This window comes from Rhinolophus ferrumequinum, chromosome 9, assembly GCF_004115265.2.
Source record: "Rhinolophus ferrumequinum isolate MPI-CBG mRhiFer1 chromosome 9, mRhiFer1_v1.p, whole genome shotgun sequence".
Classification (NCBI taxonomy): domain Eukaryota; kingdom Metazoa; phylum Chordata; class Mammalia; order Chiroptera; family Rhinolophidae; genus Rhinolophus; species Rhinolophus ferrumequinum.
In genome coordinates, this window is record NC_046292.1 from 71,809,771 (window position 1) to 71,826,520 (window position 16,750).

The window sequence follows — 16,750 nt, forward strand, 5'->3', positions numbered from 1 at the left end:
GAAATTATTTGTTTTTAATCTACCATTATTGACAGCAGTTTCTTGAATTGTAGGCTTTTTGCATTGTCAAAGATGATAGGCTAAACTGAGTATATATTGTAACTTCCATTTTATGTTAAAATGGAAGATTAGCCACCAATAAAGCTAAGTTATGTCTTCAGCAAGACATCAACTCTGATAAAAATTTATCAGCCTCTCCAAAAATTTCTATGGAGCCTACATAAACACCTGAAATGCTAAGTATTCAAGAGATCTCACTTTGAGTTGCTAAAGCAAATAGAAGCATAGTCATCTGTAAAATGCTGAAACAGTTAAATTGAAAATACCCTCATTCAGATTTAATGAACAATTCAGGTATATTTCCAGTGCCAATGAGATTAGATAGAAAATAATTCAATCCATTGAGGATGACTGATTGGGACTGATTTTCACATTTTCACTGAATGTCACTTTACCCTGAGTGAGGACCACAGTTCACAGAATCACTAGTACCTGTCTCGGGATTAGATCAGCTTTGAAAGTGGTGATACTTGCTTTATACGTATAGTAAGGTTGGCACTGCTAAGCCTATTCTTTTACAGCATATTATTGCCAATAGTTAAATGTTGATGTTGGAACTTTCAATTATCAAACCTTTAATTTAGTAATAATTAGCATTAACAACAAAGCTTTAGAAATGCATCTTCAGTTCATTTTTATTTTCATATTTGAGCTGAGCTAGTTGTTTAATCCCTTAAGTATATGCTATGTGTATAATTTGGAAACAAATATTTAGAGGATTATTTCAGTCTTCCATCTTAAGTTTATCAACTGCAGATAGATGTTGAAAATTTACAATTCTAGTTTCTCTTTATCCTCTCTGGCTTTCTCGATTCCTTGCATGAATTCTTAGTAGTCTTCTGAAGCTAAGGAGTCTTATATTTCTTTGTCTGAAATGATTGTTAACGACCGTACTACGTAGCATGATTTAACTCAGTGGGGTGAGTTTAAGGAGCCTTGTTTCCTGGGGTGGGTGCTGCCCCGTAGGTTTCTCTCTTTCTTGCCCTACCTCCTCCCAGGCCCTTACTCCCTGCAGGCAGATTACCATGTTGTAATTCATTCACGTATTTCCGCTAAAGTTCAAACTTCACTAAATGTTTGTATAGCAAGGATGATTGGTATTTTATGAAATACAGTTCTAGTTACATTGATATTATCAAGATGAAGACAGTCCATTTTGGTTTAACTGGACCATGTGTGAATGGGAATAGTTTGAGTTTCGCAAGAACTCTGAGACATTATTGTGTAATGTCTCTAGCTGATGCATTAGGGACATAGGTTTAGTATCATCTTTAGGGTGCTCACATCACACCCGTGACAAGTTTATTGGCAGAGAGGAGTCAGAGAGATGGGATTTAACCCCCTCTTGTCCCTTATGATGTCCATGGCCTCAGGCCTCTGAGTTAAGTTTTATAGAGCTATGGTCTCTCTTCTCCACTTCACAGCCAGTCATCTTGAAACATTGGTCTGTAGTGCATTCTTTACTTCCTCAACACTTTTATACCACACCCCCATATAATCGCACTCTACTAAAATTACCCTCACCTAGTTAACCAGGTCATTGGGATGGCAAAGCTGGAGGACATTTTTTAAAACTGATTACTCTTTTATTGTAGACTTTCACTTTTTCCTCGACAGCTCACTCTCTTATTCTTTCTTGTACCTTTTGTTATTTCTTTTCAATCTTTGTTTCTCTTCTGCCCATCCTTTATATATCGTTTCCTAGAATTCTGTCCCCAACCATCTTCTGTTCTCATTCAGACCCATGGCTTCACCAACTATATTCTGATGGCTCCCAAATCTATATCCTTATCCTAGAACTTTATCTTACTTAACAGACATATTTCTAACCACTTACTTGACATTTCTATCAAGATACTTAACAGGTGACTCAAACCAGTATATCAAAATTAGAATTCATCATTTCCCTTCTTACCACCCCTATTCTCTTCTTCCCCTTGTCTTAGTGAATAACACTAGTAACCATTTAGACACCCAAACCATATATCCTAGAGTTTCCCTTTGACTCTTATCTCTCTTACCTCCCACATCCAGGAAGTTATGTGCTCCTCTCATGTGTCCCCTCCTGTCCATCCCACCACCACCACCTTCATGCAGGATTTACCATGTCTACCAGACTGCCAAAATCCCAGAGAGCAATGCCTGTCCCACTACTGATTCCTGCTCTCCAGAACCTCGTGACTCATCTTTCCACGCTTTCTTTCCCATTCCATTTCTTTGAACTGTCCAGGCTACCAGCCTTTTGTCACTTCAGCTTGACCTACATTCCGGGCTTTCCTTTTTATAATCTCAGCTACTCTTCTCACCCTGACCTGGTATCTCTACCTCAGCAGTATCTTCCTAGAGGGCCTTGAGTGATACCTTCCATGTTTCCCCGCTACACACCCTGCTATGAATCCTCATTCCCATCTTCCCAGGCGTCCCGACTTCCAGGACACACCCCAGCCCTGTGTGCCTTGCTCCCAGCTTAAACTCCTTCGCTTGCTCTTCATCATCTTAAGGATCAAGTTCAAATTCTTGGTCCTATCAGACAAGGTTTTCTGAATCATTCCCCTCTTCATCTGCCACTCTGCAGCCTGCAATCTTACTGCAGCCATGCTCATCTGCCTGCAGTTGCTGGAACATACATACATTCCAGTACCTCAAAGTCTTTGCAATCACTGAGCTTTCTGTCTAGAACTCCTGTCCCCTTCTCTCTAGTGACTAATTCTGTTTGTCTTTCGATTCACAGCTTCTGTCTCTCAGAGCCGCCTTTGACTGGTACTTGCCTGCCGTTACCGTTTTCTACTTCTGTACACTCTTCACAGCCTGCGTAGCACTTGTTATGCTTGTCATTCTGTGCTATTGATTTTTCCATTTATATTCCCCAGTAGACAGTAAGCATCTTGAGGCCAGTGGCTTGTTCATCTTTCTCTGACTGGTACCCAGCACATGCCTGACCCTAAGGAGGCACAGTAAGTTTTGGTGTAATAAATGAATGAATGAACAAAAACTTGAGGAATTCAAGAGTACAATGTAATTCTATTCTATTCAAGTACTCCGTTTGTTACCATGATAAATTTTCTTGAATAGAGAAGTATTTGAAGTATGGCTAGCTCGTCCCTAGAATGGAATACACAAGTTCATTTGGTGGTAGCTGGACCAGCCAGAATTAAGAACAGGAATCATGAATCTTAGGCCACTAGTTAAGTGATGCCATGTCACTGGGGTGCAAAGAGGAACAGTTCAATTATTCTGATGAACTAAAAATAATTTGCAGTATAATTCTTATAAGATTACAAAATGAAAAATGAACAAGGGAAGCTGTATATACGTACTGGTTTAGGTAAATCTATTCAGAGGTAATTTATTATTCTCAGTCCCACATATCTGGTATGAACTTTGGAAATTATGCCAAAATTTATATAGGTTGTAGAATAGTTAAGAGTCATGAATTCTACGTATTATAAATATGTGCTTCACTCTTTGTACACTGAATATTTCTGATTTTGATGCAAATCTAAGCGATTTGTATCTAAAAAGATTAAATAGAAATGTAGAGATAAGAGTAAATTACCTGTGATTTGGGGAAATCGATGATAATAATCCTGCATTTGCTTTCTGTCTACACTTAGAAAATTTTGTTACACCTGCTGAAAGTCAAGGTAAAATAACCACAGTGGTTAACAAAAAGTCTATGCAAAGAATTAATAGTCAAATTTAAATATCAGTTACATAACAGATGATATTTCATACCCTGGAATGGGAGTCAGGGAAGAGAAAGAAGCCAAATATTTCAAACTGCAGTCAAGAAAATTCAGCCTATATACGTGTATGGATAAAGTCATTTTCATGTAATAGTCTAAACTGCCACAGAAAAATATCACTTGTGATATTCTTGTCTCTGTAAAGAGTTCCCATTTCCGTTTATGGGCCATAGTAAAACATGGAGAAGATTAGTGATTAAAAAACATTTGGGTTTTATTGGTGTACTAAGTTAGACGCGTGCAGAACATTAGCTGTTATTTGATTAGTTTTTCGTTTTTTCCTCATGATAATATACTTTAGCTCAGAGGAGCAGTGTGATGAGGAGATTGTAGGAGCTGTAAACAAGGAATGAGAGGAGGCTTGGCCGACATCGTCTCATGAGACAGTGTCACTGCCCGTGAGTCTGCTCGTGCTCTCTCCCTCACCCGGGCTCACCTTCATGAAGACTGCTGCACATTGGGTTAGCTTTCTGGAAGTGCTTTCTTTAACTTTCAATAAGATGTTGTGATGACAACAATCTGTATTTATGAAGAGTTATATATTAGAAATTCAGTGTATTTCACATATGAATATAGTTCACATAAACATTAGATAATGAAAATCATTTTATGTCACATTCTGACCAATTTTAATTCTGCCTCTGGTAACTTATGTGACACATAAAGAAGGCGCGATTTTCCTTGTAAATATTATTTTCTTCTTAGAATATTACCGTATATACTGAAGCCATAAACTCCTGGATTCTCACATTTTTCTCAATAATCGGGGCTTAATGAGCTGCTTTTTGATATTAACCTTTTGTTTTAATTTAACATTTTTGTGAGGCAGTTTCAGTAGTAAACCATAGTAAAATGTTTATAATCACACTGAATTTTCTTGTTTATATATAGAGCTTCCACTTCATAGATATCTAATATTTCCATAAAGTATTCAGACGAGGGCACTATTTTGTTATTTTTCATCTTATTTATTCTTATAAGTTCCAACTAAACACTGAACATATTAAAGTATGGTGTGTAATAATACTTCAATAATTTGTAATAATTCTGGTAAGAAGGCAGGTGTTCTTTAAATAAGATTGTTTCAGCCTAAATAACTAGATATCATCAATTAATGAATACAAGGTGTGACAATTAAGTTCGTGAACTTGCCACTGTGCGCTTACATTGGCAGCACTGTACAAACAGCTCGGTAAGGTTTCATAACCTTGGTGTATCAGTGTCGCACAGCTGTGTTCGTGTCAACATGTGGCAGTGTCTTGCTGAGTGGTGTTCATTATTGTTGTGTGTTTTTTATGTGCTGGTGCGAGAATGTCAGAGCTTGAATTAGAGTAACGAACAAACGTTGAATTTTTTGTTAAACTTGGCAGAGTGGAAGTGAAATCAGGGACATGTTTAAGTTTATGGGAATAATGCCATGAAATATATGGCAGTGTACAAATGGATTAAACATTTTTCTGAGGGAGAGAACACGTCACTGATTAAGAGAGGTTAGGGAGGCCAGTAATGAGCAGAACTGATGAAAACATTGCAAAAATTGTCGAATTGTGCATCAAAATCATCAGCTGACTGTGAGAAGCATAACAGACCAAGCAAACATCAAAAGAGAAACAGTTGGGAAAATCTTAACTGAAAATCTTGGCAGGAGAAAAGGTATGTGCAAAAATGGTCCCAAAGGAGCTCATGGATGAACAAAAGCAAAGGAGAGTTGAAGTTTGCCAAGACCTTTTGGAGAGACAAGATGATGTTTTGGTCCAGGTTATCGCTGGTGATGAAACAATGGGTGTACCAATATGATCCTGACACAAAACCCCCCCCCAAAAAAAAAACCACAAGAAATTATTTCCCATTTATGTAGAGAAAACAGATTCTTATTTACTAGGAACTGCACAATAATGATATAACTGCCCCACCTCAGCAGCTCTGCTTTCAATTTTTAGGCAATAAAATTCATAAATTCATAAAAATTCACAAAGTATCAAAGTACACCAATGAAAGTCAGCCAATTCTCCACAACCAAAAAAGTTCCGTCAGTCCAAATCAAGAGTCAAAATGATGTTGCTAACCTTTTTTGATATCAGAGGGATTATTCATTATGAATTTGTACCAACTGGACAAACAGTTAACCAAGTTTGCTACTTGGAAGTGCTGAAAAGGCTGCATGAAAAAGTTAGACGAAAACGACCTGAACTTTTCGCCAACAATTTATGGCTCTTGCATCACGACAATGCACCAGCTCACACTGCACTGTCTGTGAGGGAGTTTTTAGCCAGGAAACAAATCACTGTATGGGAACACCCTCCCTACTTACCTGATCTGACCCCCAATGACTACTTTCTTTCCCTGAAGATAAAGGAAATATTGAAAGGAAGACATTTTGATGACATTCAGGACATCAAGGGTAATACAATGTCAGCTTTGATGGCCATTCCAGAAAAAATTGCAAAATTGTTTTGAAGGGTGGACTAGACTAGATGCTGGTGTCAGTGCATAGCTTCCCAAGGGGAGTCTTTGAAGGTGACTGTAGTGATATTCAGCAATGAGGTATGTAGCTAGGATGAGTTTGTGAACTTAATTGTCTGACCTCTATACCATTTATGCTTTGGAAACTTTTCTTATTTGAAAACATTAAGTATTGCAATATTACTAAAGTGAAATACTGATGAGTTGCAACTAGGAAATACTTTCATTTTAGCAGCTCTGGTTGGCAGAAAAGCTAAAACAAACAAACAAAAACCCAAAAAAACAAAACACAAGCATTTATTTCCCATTTCTGTAGGGAAAACAGATTCCTATTTACTAGGAACTTCACAATAATGATCTGACTGCCCTACCTCAGCAGCTCTGCTTTCAATTTTTAGGCAATAAAATTCATAGGGATAAGTGAGAAATAATTGAGGAGCATTTTTAGTTTTACTAGAGTGTTTGTTATTGCTTTACTGTGTAATATACACTAAAATGTCTATTTGTGATTCAAAGAGAAAAGATTAGAGCTGAATGTGTGTGCAGTGTGCATCCAAGCATTGAATTTGATCCTTAGTGTAGTAATTGAATGAGAGCAGTATTGTGTTTCACATTTATCCTTGCTCTTTAGTTTGTTAATGAATGGCTTTTATTACAAAGGTTTAGGGTAGGGGAAGCCTTTTAAAAAAAATCTAGTCCCTTTTCTTCTGGCAGATGTTTGGATGTGTGGGGGCGGGGGTGGTCTTTGCACCTTGTAGGGGTTTGAACAAGAGAAGTAATATCAGAAAAGGAGAACAAAAGGCAGCATAGTCCACAGGAGGACTGAGCAGAGGGTGTCAAGCTGTCTGCCCTCGCCCAGCAGCTTTCTGTAGGAATCAGAGAGAGGATTTGCAGCTGCCACTGACCCTAGTATTCTTCCTAGAGCATACGTTTTAGACATATGGTGCATTCGTTTCTGATTGCTGCTGTAACCCATTACCACGACCTTCGTGGCTCAGAACAACACACACATTTGTTATCTTACAGTTCTGGAGCTCAGAGTTCCACAGTGGTCCTCCTGAGCTGTGATCAAGGTGCTGGCCAGGATGTGTTCCTCCTAGAGCCTCTAAGGGGAACATTTGTATCCTTGCCTTTTTCTAGTTTGTAGCGATTGTCTACAATTCTCTGGTTTATGGCCTCTTCCCATCTTCAAAGCCAGCAATGGCCAGTCAAGTCTTTCTCATAGTGCCTCACTCTGACACTAATTCTCTTGCCTCTCTTTTACTTATAAGGACCTTTGTGATTAACACTGAGTCCATACAGATAATCAAGGGATAATCTCACCATCTCAAGGTCAGTGGATTAGAAATCGGAATTCCACCTACCTGCAATTTGAATTCACCCGCTGCCATGCAATGCAACATATTCACAGTTTCTGAGGATTAGAATGTGGATCTCTTTGGGGAGACGACTAATTTACCTACCACATGCAGCATGATTTGTTGATCCCGAGTCTTCTTTCTCTTCAACCCACTTTGTCCCCTCCTCCTCGTCCAAATGCTATAATGCCAAATGTGGCCAGATTGGGGTAAAACCCCCATAACAACACAAATAATTAATGGACTGGTCTAGTGACTTCTAAATTCTTTGCTCCTTACATTCTTCTCAATGAAGCAAATGTTTTTGAGAGCTTGCTTTCATGCTTTCAACAGATATCTTTTGAACACCTCTATGCTGAGCCCTGTTACACGCTGGGGGTATATTAGTGAACAGTATGGGCATGCTGCCTGCTCTCTTGGAGCTTACACTTTGTTGGAGACTGACAATACTAAGACACTAAATAAACAAGAAAAATATCAGCTAGTAAGAAATACGAGGCAGAGAATTAAAACAGAGCAATGGGAATGACTGAGTGGTTCCTAGAATTGGAACCAGGAGGGTTTCCTGAGACCTGATTGCCTGCTCCTTGTCATTTAGTCAATGACAAGGAGCAGGCAGTCATTTGTGGGGATCGGGGGGCGGGGCAGGGGAAGGAAAGACATTCCAGGCAGAGGGTGTAAGAAGTACAAAGCCACTAGATAGGAATGAGTTTTCTGTTGGAGAAACAGAATGTAGCTAGAGTTTAATGGCCAAAAGGATAGTGGTATGAAATGTAGCCCATGAGAGGGTTAAATGCCAGATCACATCTCTGTAAGCCATGGTAAGGAACTTGGATTCTGTGTATGAGGAAAGACATTAGAGAGTTTCTAAGGAATTTTATAATCTATTAAAATCACTTGGCTATTATTTGGAGGATGAATTACAGGACAGCAGGAATAGAAGAGAGACACTAACGTGTAAGCTGTTACAGTAGCCCATCCAACAGATAATGGTGATTAGACCAAGTTGATAGAGGAGACAGAAATAATATTTACAGATTTGGGATATATTTAAAAGGAGATTGATTTGGCAAGACAACAATGGAATGTATATAGGGAGTGAGAGCAAGATGAAAATAAGGATAATTTCCAGGTTTTGTGATTGAGTGGTGGTGCCATTTCCTGGGATAGGGAATATAGAGGATGAGCAGCTTAGGAGGGGAAACCAAAGTTCTGTTTTGACCATGTTCATATTGAGATGCCTGTTAGACATCCAAGGTAAGATGTCAAGTGAGACAATTGGATATATAGTTTTGGGATCTATGAAGGGGCTGATAAAACTCAGAGAATCATCAGCATATTGATGCTATTCAAACACGACCTCGAGATTATCTGAGAAGAGTGTAATTAGACAAGTAAATCCATGATGTAGCTCTGGGTGGTCCAACACTTAGAAGCTGAACAGTAGAGGATAGGTTGGCCAAGGAGACTGAGAAGAAACCAGTCTGAAACCAGGAGAGTAAAATGGAGGGGGGGGGGGAGAAAGAGAGAGAGAGAGAGAGAGAGAGAGAGAGAGAGAGAGATTGAGAGGGAGAGATCACCTGTATTAAAAGCTGCTAAGAGATCAAATAAGATGAGAACATAAAGCTAGCCATTATGGTCATTGAAAATTTTGACAGGAGCGTTCCTTGTGGGGTGCTGCTGGAGAAGCTGGATTAGAAAGTATGGGGGAAATTGGGGGAGTGGACAGAGACAGTGATGCTAGCACTAATTCTGTGTCCCACTGGAGGCTACCCCCTGCCCTAGATGGCACGTATCCTCAGTGAGTTATGGTTGGGATGTCTGAGGTACCTACAGCAATAACTATACAACCATTGCACATAACAGTTTCCATTATTATATAAATTCACCAATTTACTATGCGAGTTTAAATTGGCTGTAATGCTAATGGGAAAGTGGTAAGGTTTTGAAGTACTTGAATAACATTGTCCTTGATGAAAAACTTAATATTCTTGCAAATTTCTTGTGGAATCTTGCAAGCAGTTGTCTTAAATTTTTTAATGTTTTATCTTTGCCTTTTTCTTGGAGTGCATCTTTAGTTGCTTTTTACTATGACATTGACAGAAGGGGAGCAAACTGTTATTGTATCGTTCAAATTCTTTTCCATCGTAGTTTGGCTTTGTTGGCAATTCTTTGGTGTTAAATAATTTTAATTTTCTGGTTTTAAGGTCTGCGTTTGAACTTTCACATTGAATATTCACATACTTTTGAGCATTCACTTTAGCTCACGGCTCTTGGTCCTGGATGAAGTATATATACATAAAAATTCCATTACAAATAATACTTTCAGAGAATGCCTAAAATGTGGTGTTTATATAATGTTTTGTATATTTGTTCATTTTTAACAAACATCTTTTCAAAACCTCTTCTCTGGCTGACATTATGCTAGGCATAGGACTTGCCAGACAAAAGTCATGGTCTGTGCCTGAAGGAGCTTGTTGTATAGTGGGTAAAGGGAGGGGCAGAATCGGTACAAGGAATCATCAAAAGTAGGTGTAATTCACGAATAAAAGAAGTATGCGAGATAGAGAAATAGTGCATGGGGGAAGCTAATGGTTCTGTTTGCTTGTGGGGTTAGAGGATGAGATCTGAGGTGACGGACGTTATAGAGCTGAATAGGATTTGGACCATGAGTAAGACTCCAGCGTCAGCCATAGGGACAGGATAAAAGCAGGAAAGGACTTTGGGGGCAGAGGAGTGAGACAGGAACGAGCACAGCACTACCATGACCTGCACGTTCTTTGGTCCTGAGTGTGTGTGGGCTGTGACGTCACGTGGTGGGAAGGACACATGGTGAGGTGGAGGTGAGGGGATTGTAGTGCAGTACAGTGGCTCATCATGTGGGCGTTGAAATTACTCAGAGGGAAGGAACATGGGCTGGTGAGGTTTCCTTTAAGTACAGCTAGAAGGAGCATTCAGTGAAGAGGCTGAGGATTTATGAGTTAATTGTCAACATGTCTGAGGGAAAGTTTTGGATGGGAGAATTAAATACTACCGTGTTTCCCTGAAAATAGGGACCTAGCCGGACAATCAGCTCTAATGCATCTTTTGGAGCAAAAATTGATATCAGACCAGGTATTATATTATATTATATTATATTATATTATATTATATTATATTATATTATATTGTATTATATTGTATTATATTGTATTATATTGTATTATATTGTATTATATTGTATTATGTTACATTATATCATATTACATTATATAGGACCCGGTCTTACATTATAGTAAAATAAGACCGGGTCTTATATTAATTTTTGCCCCAAAAGATGCATTAGAGCTGATTGTCCGGCTAGGTCTTATTTTCGGGGAAACACGGTAGCAGAGCGTGTGAGGTGGAGGATTGTAGGGGGCGTAGAGCTGGAAGGGAATCAGCATGTGAGAATGAGATTAAACTAGGAACTTGCTTTTTCTCATTTCAATAAACATTTATTGAGGACTCACTGTGTGCCATGCCCCAGGCTTACTCTTGGGAAATGGGACTCATAAGGCAAGAAAGGACTCATAAGGCCACAGGGCATGTACATGGAAAGATAAATAGCTATCTATCTGTGATCTTCACACAAGATTCTGAGTCCGTAAAGAACAACCTTTTCGGGTTTCCCAGAGTGACTCTTATACAGTTGATCGTGATATATACAGTAAGTCCTAATTGAATGTCATCGATAAGTTCTTGGAAACTGGAATTTTAAGTGAAACAACATATAATGAAACCACCTTTATTCCAGGCTAATTAATAGAAACTAGAGTTAGGTCCCTATGGTATATTTCTGGTCACAAAGTCATCACCAAACTTCTAAATGAAGACCTAAAACACTTTAATATTAGACATTGAAATAAATGTGAGCTCCACATCCTTTTAAGAAAGATGCCTATAAAACAAGTCAGATCATTATTTTCCACCCTCCTGATTGCAGTTCAGGGTAGAGGGTGGCTGGAGCCTCTCTCACAGCAGGTCAGGGTGCAAGGTGGGACCCACCCTAGACTGGCCTAGACAGGACACCGTTCCATTGCAGGGCCCATCACACACACCATGCTCACTCCGACTGGGACCACTGGACATGCCAATATGCACACCCAGGGTTTCCAGGCGGGAATTCCCTCCCATTCTCAGGAATTTTTTTTGCTTTCCCATTCTCGAATCCCGAGATATAAACTGTTTTCTGTTCTCCACGATGAAGCGTTTCCACAAAGTGATGGCCGATACTGCCAACCATCTGGGTTCAAGGAGCTGATTTTCCTCATTTCCTGACCAACTTTTCTCGGAATTCAGGAATGGAAAAGCGAAAAAAAATCCCCAAAGCGGATCGGAATTCCCGCCCGGAAATCCTAGTGATAAATAGGAAAAATGTCTAAGAGATACATTGTGAGTAGTACGTTTATTTCCCATTGTGGGTATTATTGGGTTCAAGGAGCCGATTTTCCCAATTTCCCGGCTAACTTTCTTGGGATTTGGAAACGGGAAAGCGAAAAAAATTCCTGAGAGCGGGTGGGAATTCCCGCCTGGAAACCCTATGCACATGCTTGGGCTGTGGGAGAAAACTGGAGTACCCAGAGAAAACCCACGCAGATGTGGGGAGAACATGCAGTCTCCACACAGACAGTGGCCCCGGCTAGGAATTGCCTTTTTTTGTCTCATCAATGTTATAATGAAACAACGTTGAATGAAACAACATTATCCAAAGACCTACTGTATTTGCCAATCAATTAAATGAATGCAATCTACCCTATTCATTTAAGAACCCCTATTTTTCATTATTCAGTATTACCCATTAATTACAATATAGTACCATCATAGGCAGCAATTTATTATGTGTTCACATAACGTTTATTGACAAGGGCAATGTTCATGATATGATTTTAAAGTAAAAAAACTTTCAAAAATGATATAATGATGTATACAATAAAATCTTAGTTTTATGAATGTGTGTGTGTGTGAGAGAGAGAGAGAGAAAAGAGAGAGAGAGAGAGAGAGAGAGAGAGAGAGAGAGAGAGAGAGAGAGAGAGAGAGAAGAGTCAGTGGTCAAAATATTAGTGGTAGTTATCTCTCGGTCATGAGATTAGAATGATGTTTATTTTCTTCATCTCCCAAGTGTTCTAACATGCATATGTATTTTATAAGCAATTTATCATCAGTAAATGCTATTTAAAATATTTTCATATTACCCCATTTTTAATTTTATATAGCATTTATAGAATTAAAATCCTAATAGGGTTTCTCCTATCACAAAGTAACTTCTAGCCATTCTTCCTTTTTTGGTCATTGTTTATTCCTATGAATTCCTTTCTGACCTGATTTCTAGATCTGTGCTGCTGAAGGGGAGGGTTCACATATCTCAGTTCACTGATAAACAAAACCCTCCCACACACCTCAGCCAAACACTTTTATTTTTGAATTCTCTATCTTTGTCACTGTATACAATGTTGACTTTTGTTGATTTGACTCTTTGCTGTTTATATCCTTATAGTTGCCATTTTTCATTCCAGTGCCCTTTCAATTTTATTTTATTTGTGATTATCGAGATCATATTCTTCTTTTCTGATGAAATGTTTATTCTAAGACACATCTGCAAGCCATTCATAGCACTGCTTGGATACAGTTAAACATTTTATTGAATGTATTTAAGAACATAATCCTTTCGTATCTGTAGGTTTTTCTTTATAGTCTCTTTGAAAGTAAGTGCAACACTTGGCCACAAAAATGTCACACAAAAAGTTATGTACATAGGTTACAGCTATAGTCTTCTGAGTCCAACTTCTGTCTCTGAAGGTTGACTCAAGGGACATTTTGTGGATGACTGTGATTGTTATCTGCTAAGGTAATTCAGAAGGTAGAAATGAATGTCAAACATACCTAATATTCCTTTTTAAACCATTTTGGAGGTAACAGTTAATAAATTGTATACCGCTTTTCTGAAATTGGTTTATTCTGCCTCTGCACATTCTCAGAGTTATGAACTCCACATGTGAATAAAGCAGAATTTGTTTTTTATTGTTTCTACCATTATTTCCTTGAGTTCCAGGTTCCAAAATTTGGAGACACGTATATCAGCTTACCCCACTCCTTTTGGCTCCAATTTTATAGACTTGGATTATTCCCTTTCACTTTTCCTTCTTTGGGATAGAGTAATTGAAAGTTGTTTTACTAACCCCTTGAAGCTTTTCTTAGCCCAGGGATTGTTTTGTTGAGTGCATGACCACAACTCTGCATTTACTCCAGGCCTGCACAGATGATAACATCATCACATTCTCTGTTTCGTTTTCTGTATTCTTTCTTCTGATATTGCTGAGCTTTTGGCTGCAGTTTCATTTTGGACCCATGTCCTCAGTTGTAAGACACAACAGAATCAGGACACAATCCTGGGGCATGCTGTGTGGGCCACATCCTTGCGGAGGTTAGCTGTGGAGGTGATCCAAAATAGCTGCCAATGCTGAAATCATCATTGAATGAAAAATTCACTAGAATTATGCGTTGCTTACGCATACAAGAGCTAATGGAAGGAATGAGAATGTGAAAATACTTTGCTGGACGATAGGAAAAACCAGTCTGGGATTAAATGATTACTTTAGATAATCCTCAAATTGAATTAATCTGTGTGAATTAATCTAATCAGCTTTGAGAGTAGCTCTGCTGTCCGTAGGTTTCAAAAAGGAAAGTAGAGAAGCCAACATCCAGGCAAATTACAAAAGAAAATTAAAAGGTTTCTTTAGGAGAAACACAAAGGACTTAAGTATGGTTTTACCTCCCTCCCTCCCTTTCTTTTTCACCTGGTTGCATCTTCTCAGTCTCCATAGTGCTCTGCTGTCTTACCTACCATGTTTCCCCGAAAATAAGACCTCGCCGGACAATCAGCTCTAATGCGTCTTTTGAAGCAAAAATTTATATAAGACCTGGTCTTATTTTACTATAAGATCGAGTAGAAGATGATATGATACGATATGATATAATTAATATAATAAAATATACTATAATATATATAATATAATATACTAGGGCTTATATTAATTTTTGCTCCAGAAGATGCATTAGAGCTGATTGTCCAGCTAGGTCTTATTTTTGGGGAAACATGGTATTACAGCACTTTGCTGTGTTTATATCTCTGTCTTCTCATTGGTCTGTAGGTGCCTTGAGGGACCACTCTACATCCCATTCATATCTTAGGCTGTCATGTTGTACATTACACAGAACTGGTTCTCAACAAATGTGAAAATATATTTTATATTTAGTTAAGAATGATTTCAGTCTTTAACCACATGAAGTATTATGTGAAACGTGTTCAATAATTGTACTGTGGGAAATTAGCTTCCATTAGAGAAACAGAGGGAGTTTTAAGACAAAAGACAAAGAACACATTTTCTAGATTGCAGGGGTAATGTACTATAGTAGATAACCAGAGAAGGAGGTGATATCCCGATCCCTGGAGATCCTTAAAAACTGAACGGAGAAAACATCTGTGAGGGTAACTGAAGCATTAAACCTGTCTTCAGGCAAGTAGATGGACATAATGACAAATGGTTCTTTGATTTCTTGAAACCTTGGCCTGGAGAAGAGAAGACTGATGGGTAAGACATTAAAACTACTTCGAATATGGAAAACAGCCATTATTGCTGGAAAACAAGTCAAAGGAGATTAACTTATAGTCTTAGAGATTTAGGTTACGTTTATAGTTAGGGATTGTGAGACATAGGTTGTGGAAATCTTCAAACTAAAAGATTGATTGGTGTGAGATGCAGTCAGTGCTATGATTCTGTTGCAGTAAAAATATTTTTTATATTACTCTGAATAGAATATACAATACATTATATTCAGTGTATAGCATTCTCTTGGGAAAGAAAAACTTCTACAAGTAGTATTTTAAAGCACTAAAGCATCATCACTATTTCATAGATAGGTGGGGAGAACAGAGATGAGTTAGATGTAAAGTTCTTCCCATCTCAATGCCTGTACAGGTTGTCTTATTAAATCAGAGCCAAAGTATGCGGAGGAGGCTGGAACAAAACCCTACTCTGCCGGATCAGCCTTGTTTTGGCTACTAAACCTTTTCCCAGTGAAAATGTAAGATTGTGGGGAGGGGACCACAAAAATCCTATCAATACAAAGGGAACCAAAAATAAATACCTATTAAAAACAATCTTCATCAGATATTTGATTGTAATTTCTACATTCAACCACACGATGTCACAATTGGATTTTGATTTTCACTGTGTACTTGTCTCAAATAATATAGATGAAGGCATTTTTAAAGCTGGAGCAGAGAGATCTGAAACGCGGGGGGCAGCAGAAGTCCAAGAAGATGAAGATACTCGGGTTGAGATTCCAGTGGATCAGGTAATCTCCATGCCTTTAAACATATGTATAAACCAATTAGTGCTATTTTCCTTTCAAGTTTTGTGTTACCTGCTCCATGCTGTTACTATGCGTATGTTAGTTAAATCCTCTCAGGTGCGATGTGGCTGAATGACCTTAAAAACAAAACAAAATTCCTTCAGTTCTTCCTAGTATTCCTACAAAGAATAACCGTTTAGACAAGAGTCCTTTTTATTGTTATGGAAAATGGTATATCTTTAATAAACAGCACAGGAGAATAAGGTGGATTGGAGTTAGGTATGAGATATAAAGAGGGAGAAAGCTTGATACAAAATAAGAGTATTGGCTTGGGGTTTTATCTACAAAAAATGGCCTTCATTTAGCAAAGCAAGGGTTTTTGTTGTTGTTTTATTTTATTTTTTAAATACCCTGATATTTTCTCCTTTAGCGTCTTTGAAATTATTGTGTTTGGAGTTTTTTCCGTAAAGGAATTGCTTATATAAATGCAACTCAAATGTTTGCTGTGTGTATTGATTTTATTGCTTAGCAGTGGAACAGTGCCGGGTGTGTGTGTACACATGTGCTTATAGAAGGGACCAAGAAGTGTTAATTCTGGCTAAATGATGCCAGAAATAGAAGTCAGTTTAGCTTTTTAATACAATTCAACCCGGTTTCTTCATTCTAAGTGGAGGATGGGAATTTAGGTCACGAGGGGAAATCTTAATACCAGGCTCAAGGGAATGAAAAGTCACTAGGAATTGTCACTTG

The 16,750-nt window shown here is 38.3% G+C and overlaps 1 protein-coding gene across 5 annotated transcripts in view; it reads left to right on the forward strand.

The window, feature by feature from the left end:
• Nucleotides 1–16,750, forward strand: part of DCDC2 (doublecortin domain containing 2) — a 166,664-nt gene that overhangs the window by 120,744 nt on the left and 29,170 nt on the right. For all 5 annotated transcript variants that reach the window (XM_033115931.1, XM_033115933.1, XM_033115936.1 and 2 more), the window contains one exon: nt 15,903–16,003. In XM_033115931.1, the coding sequence (XP_032971822.1) occupies nt 15,903–16,003 (101 nt within the window). The remainder of the gene's footprint in view (nt 1–15,902; nt 16,004–16,750) is intronic.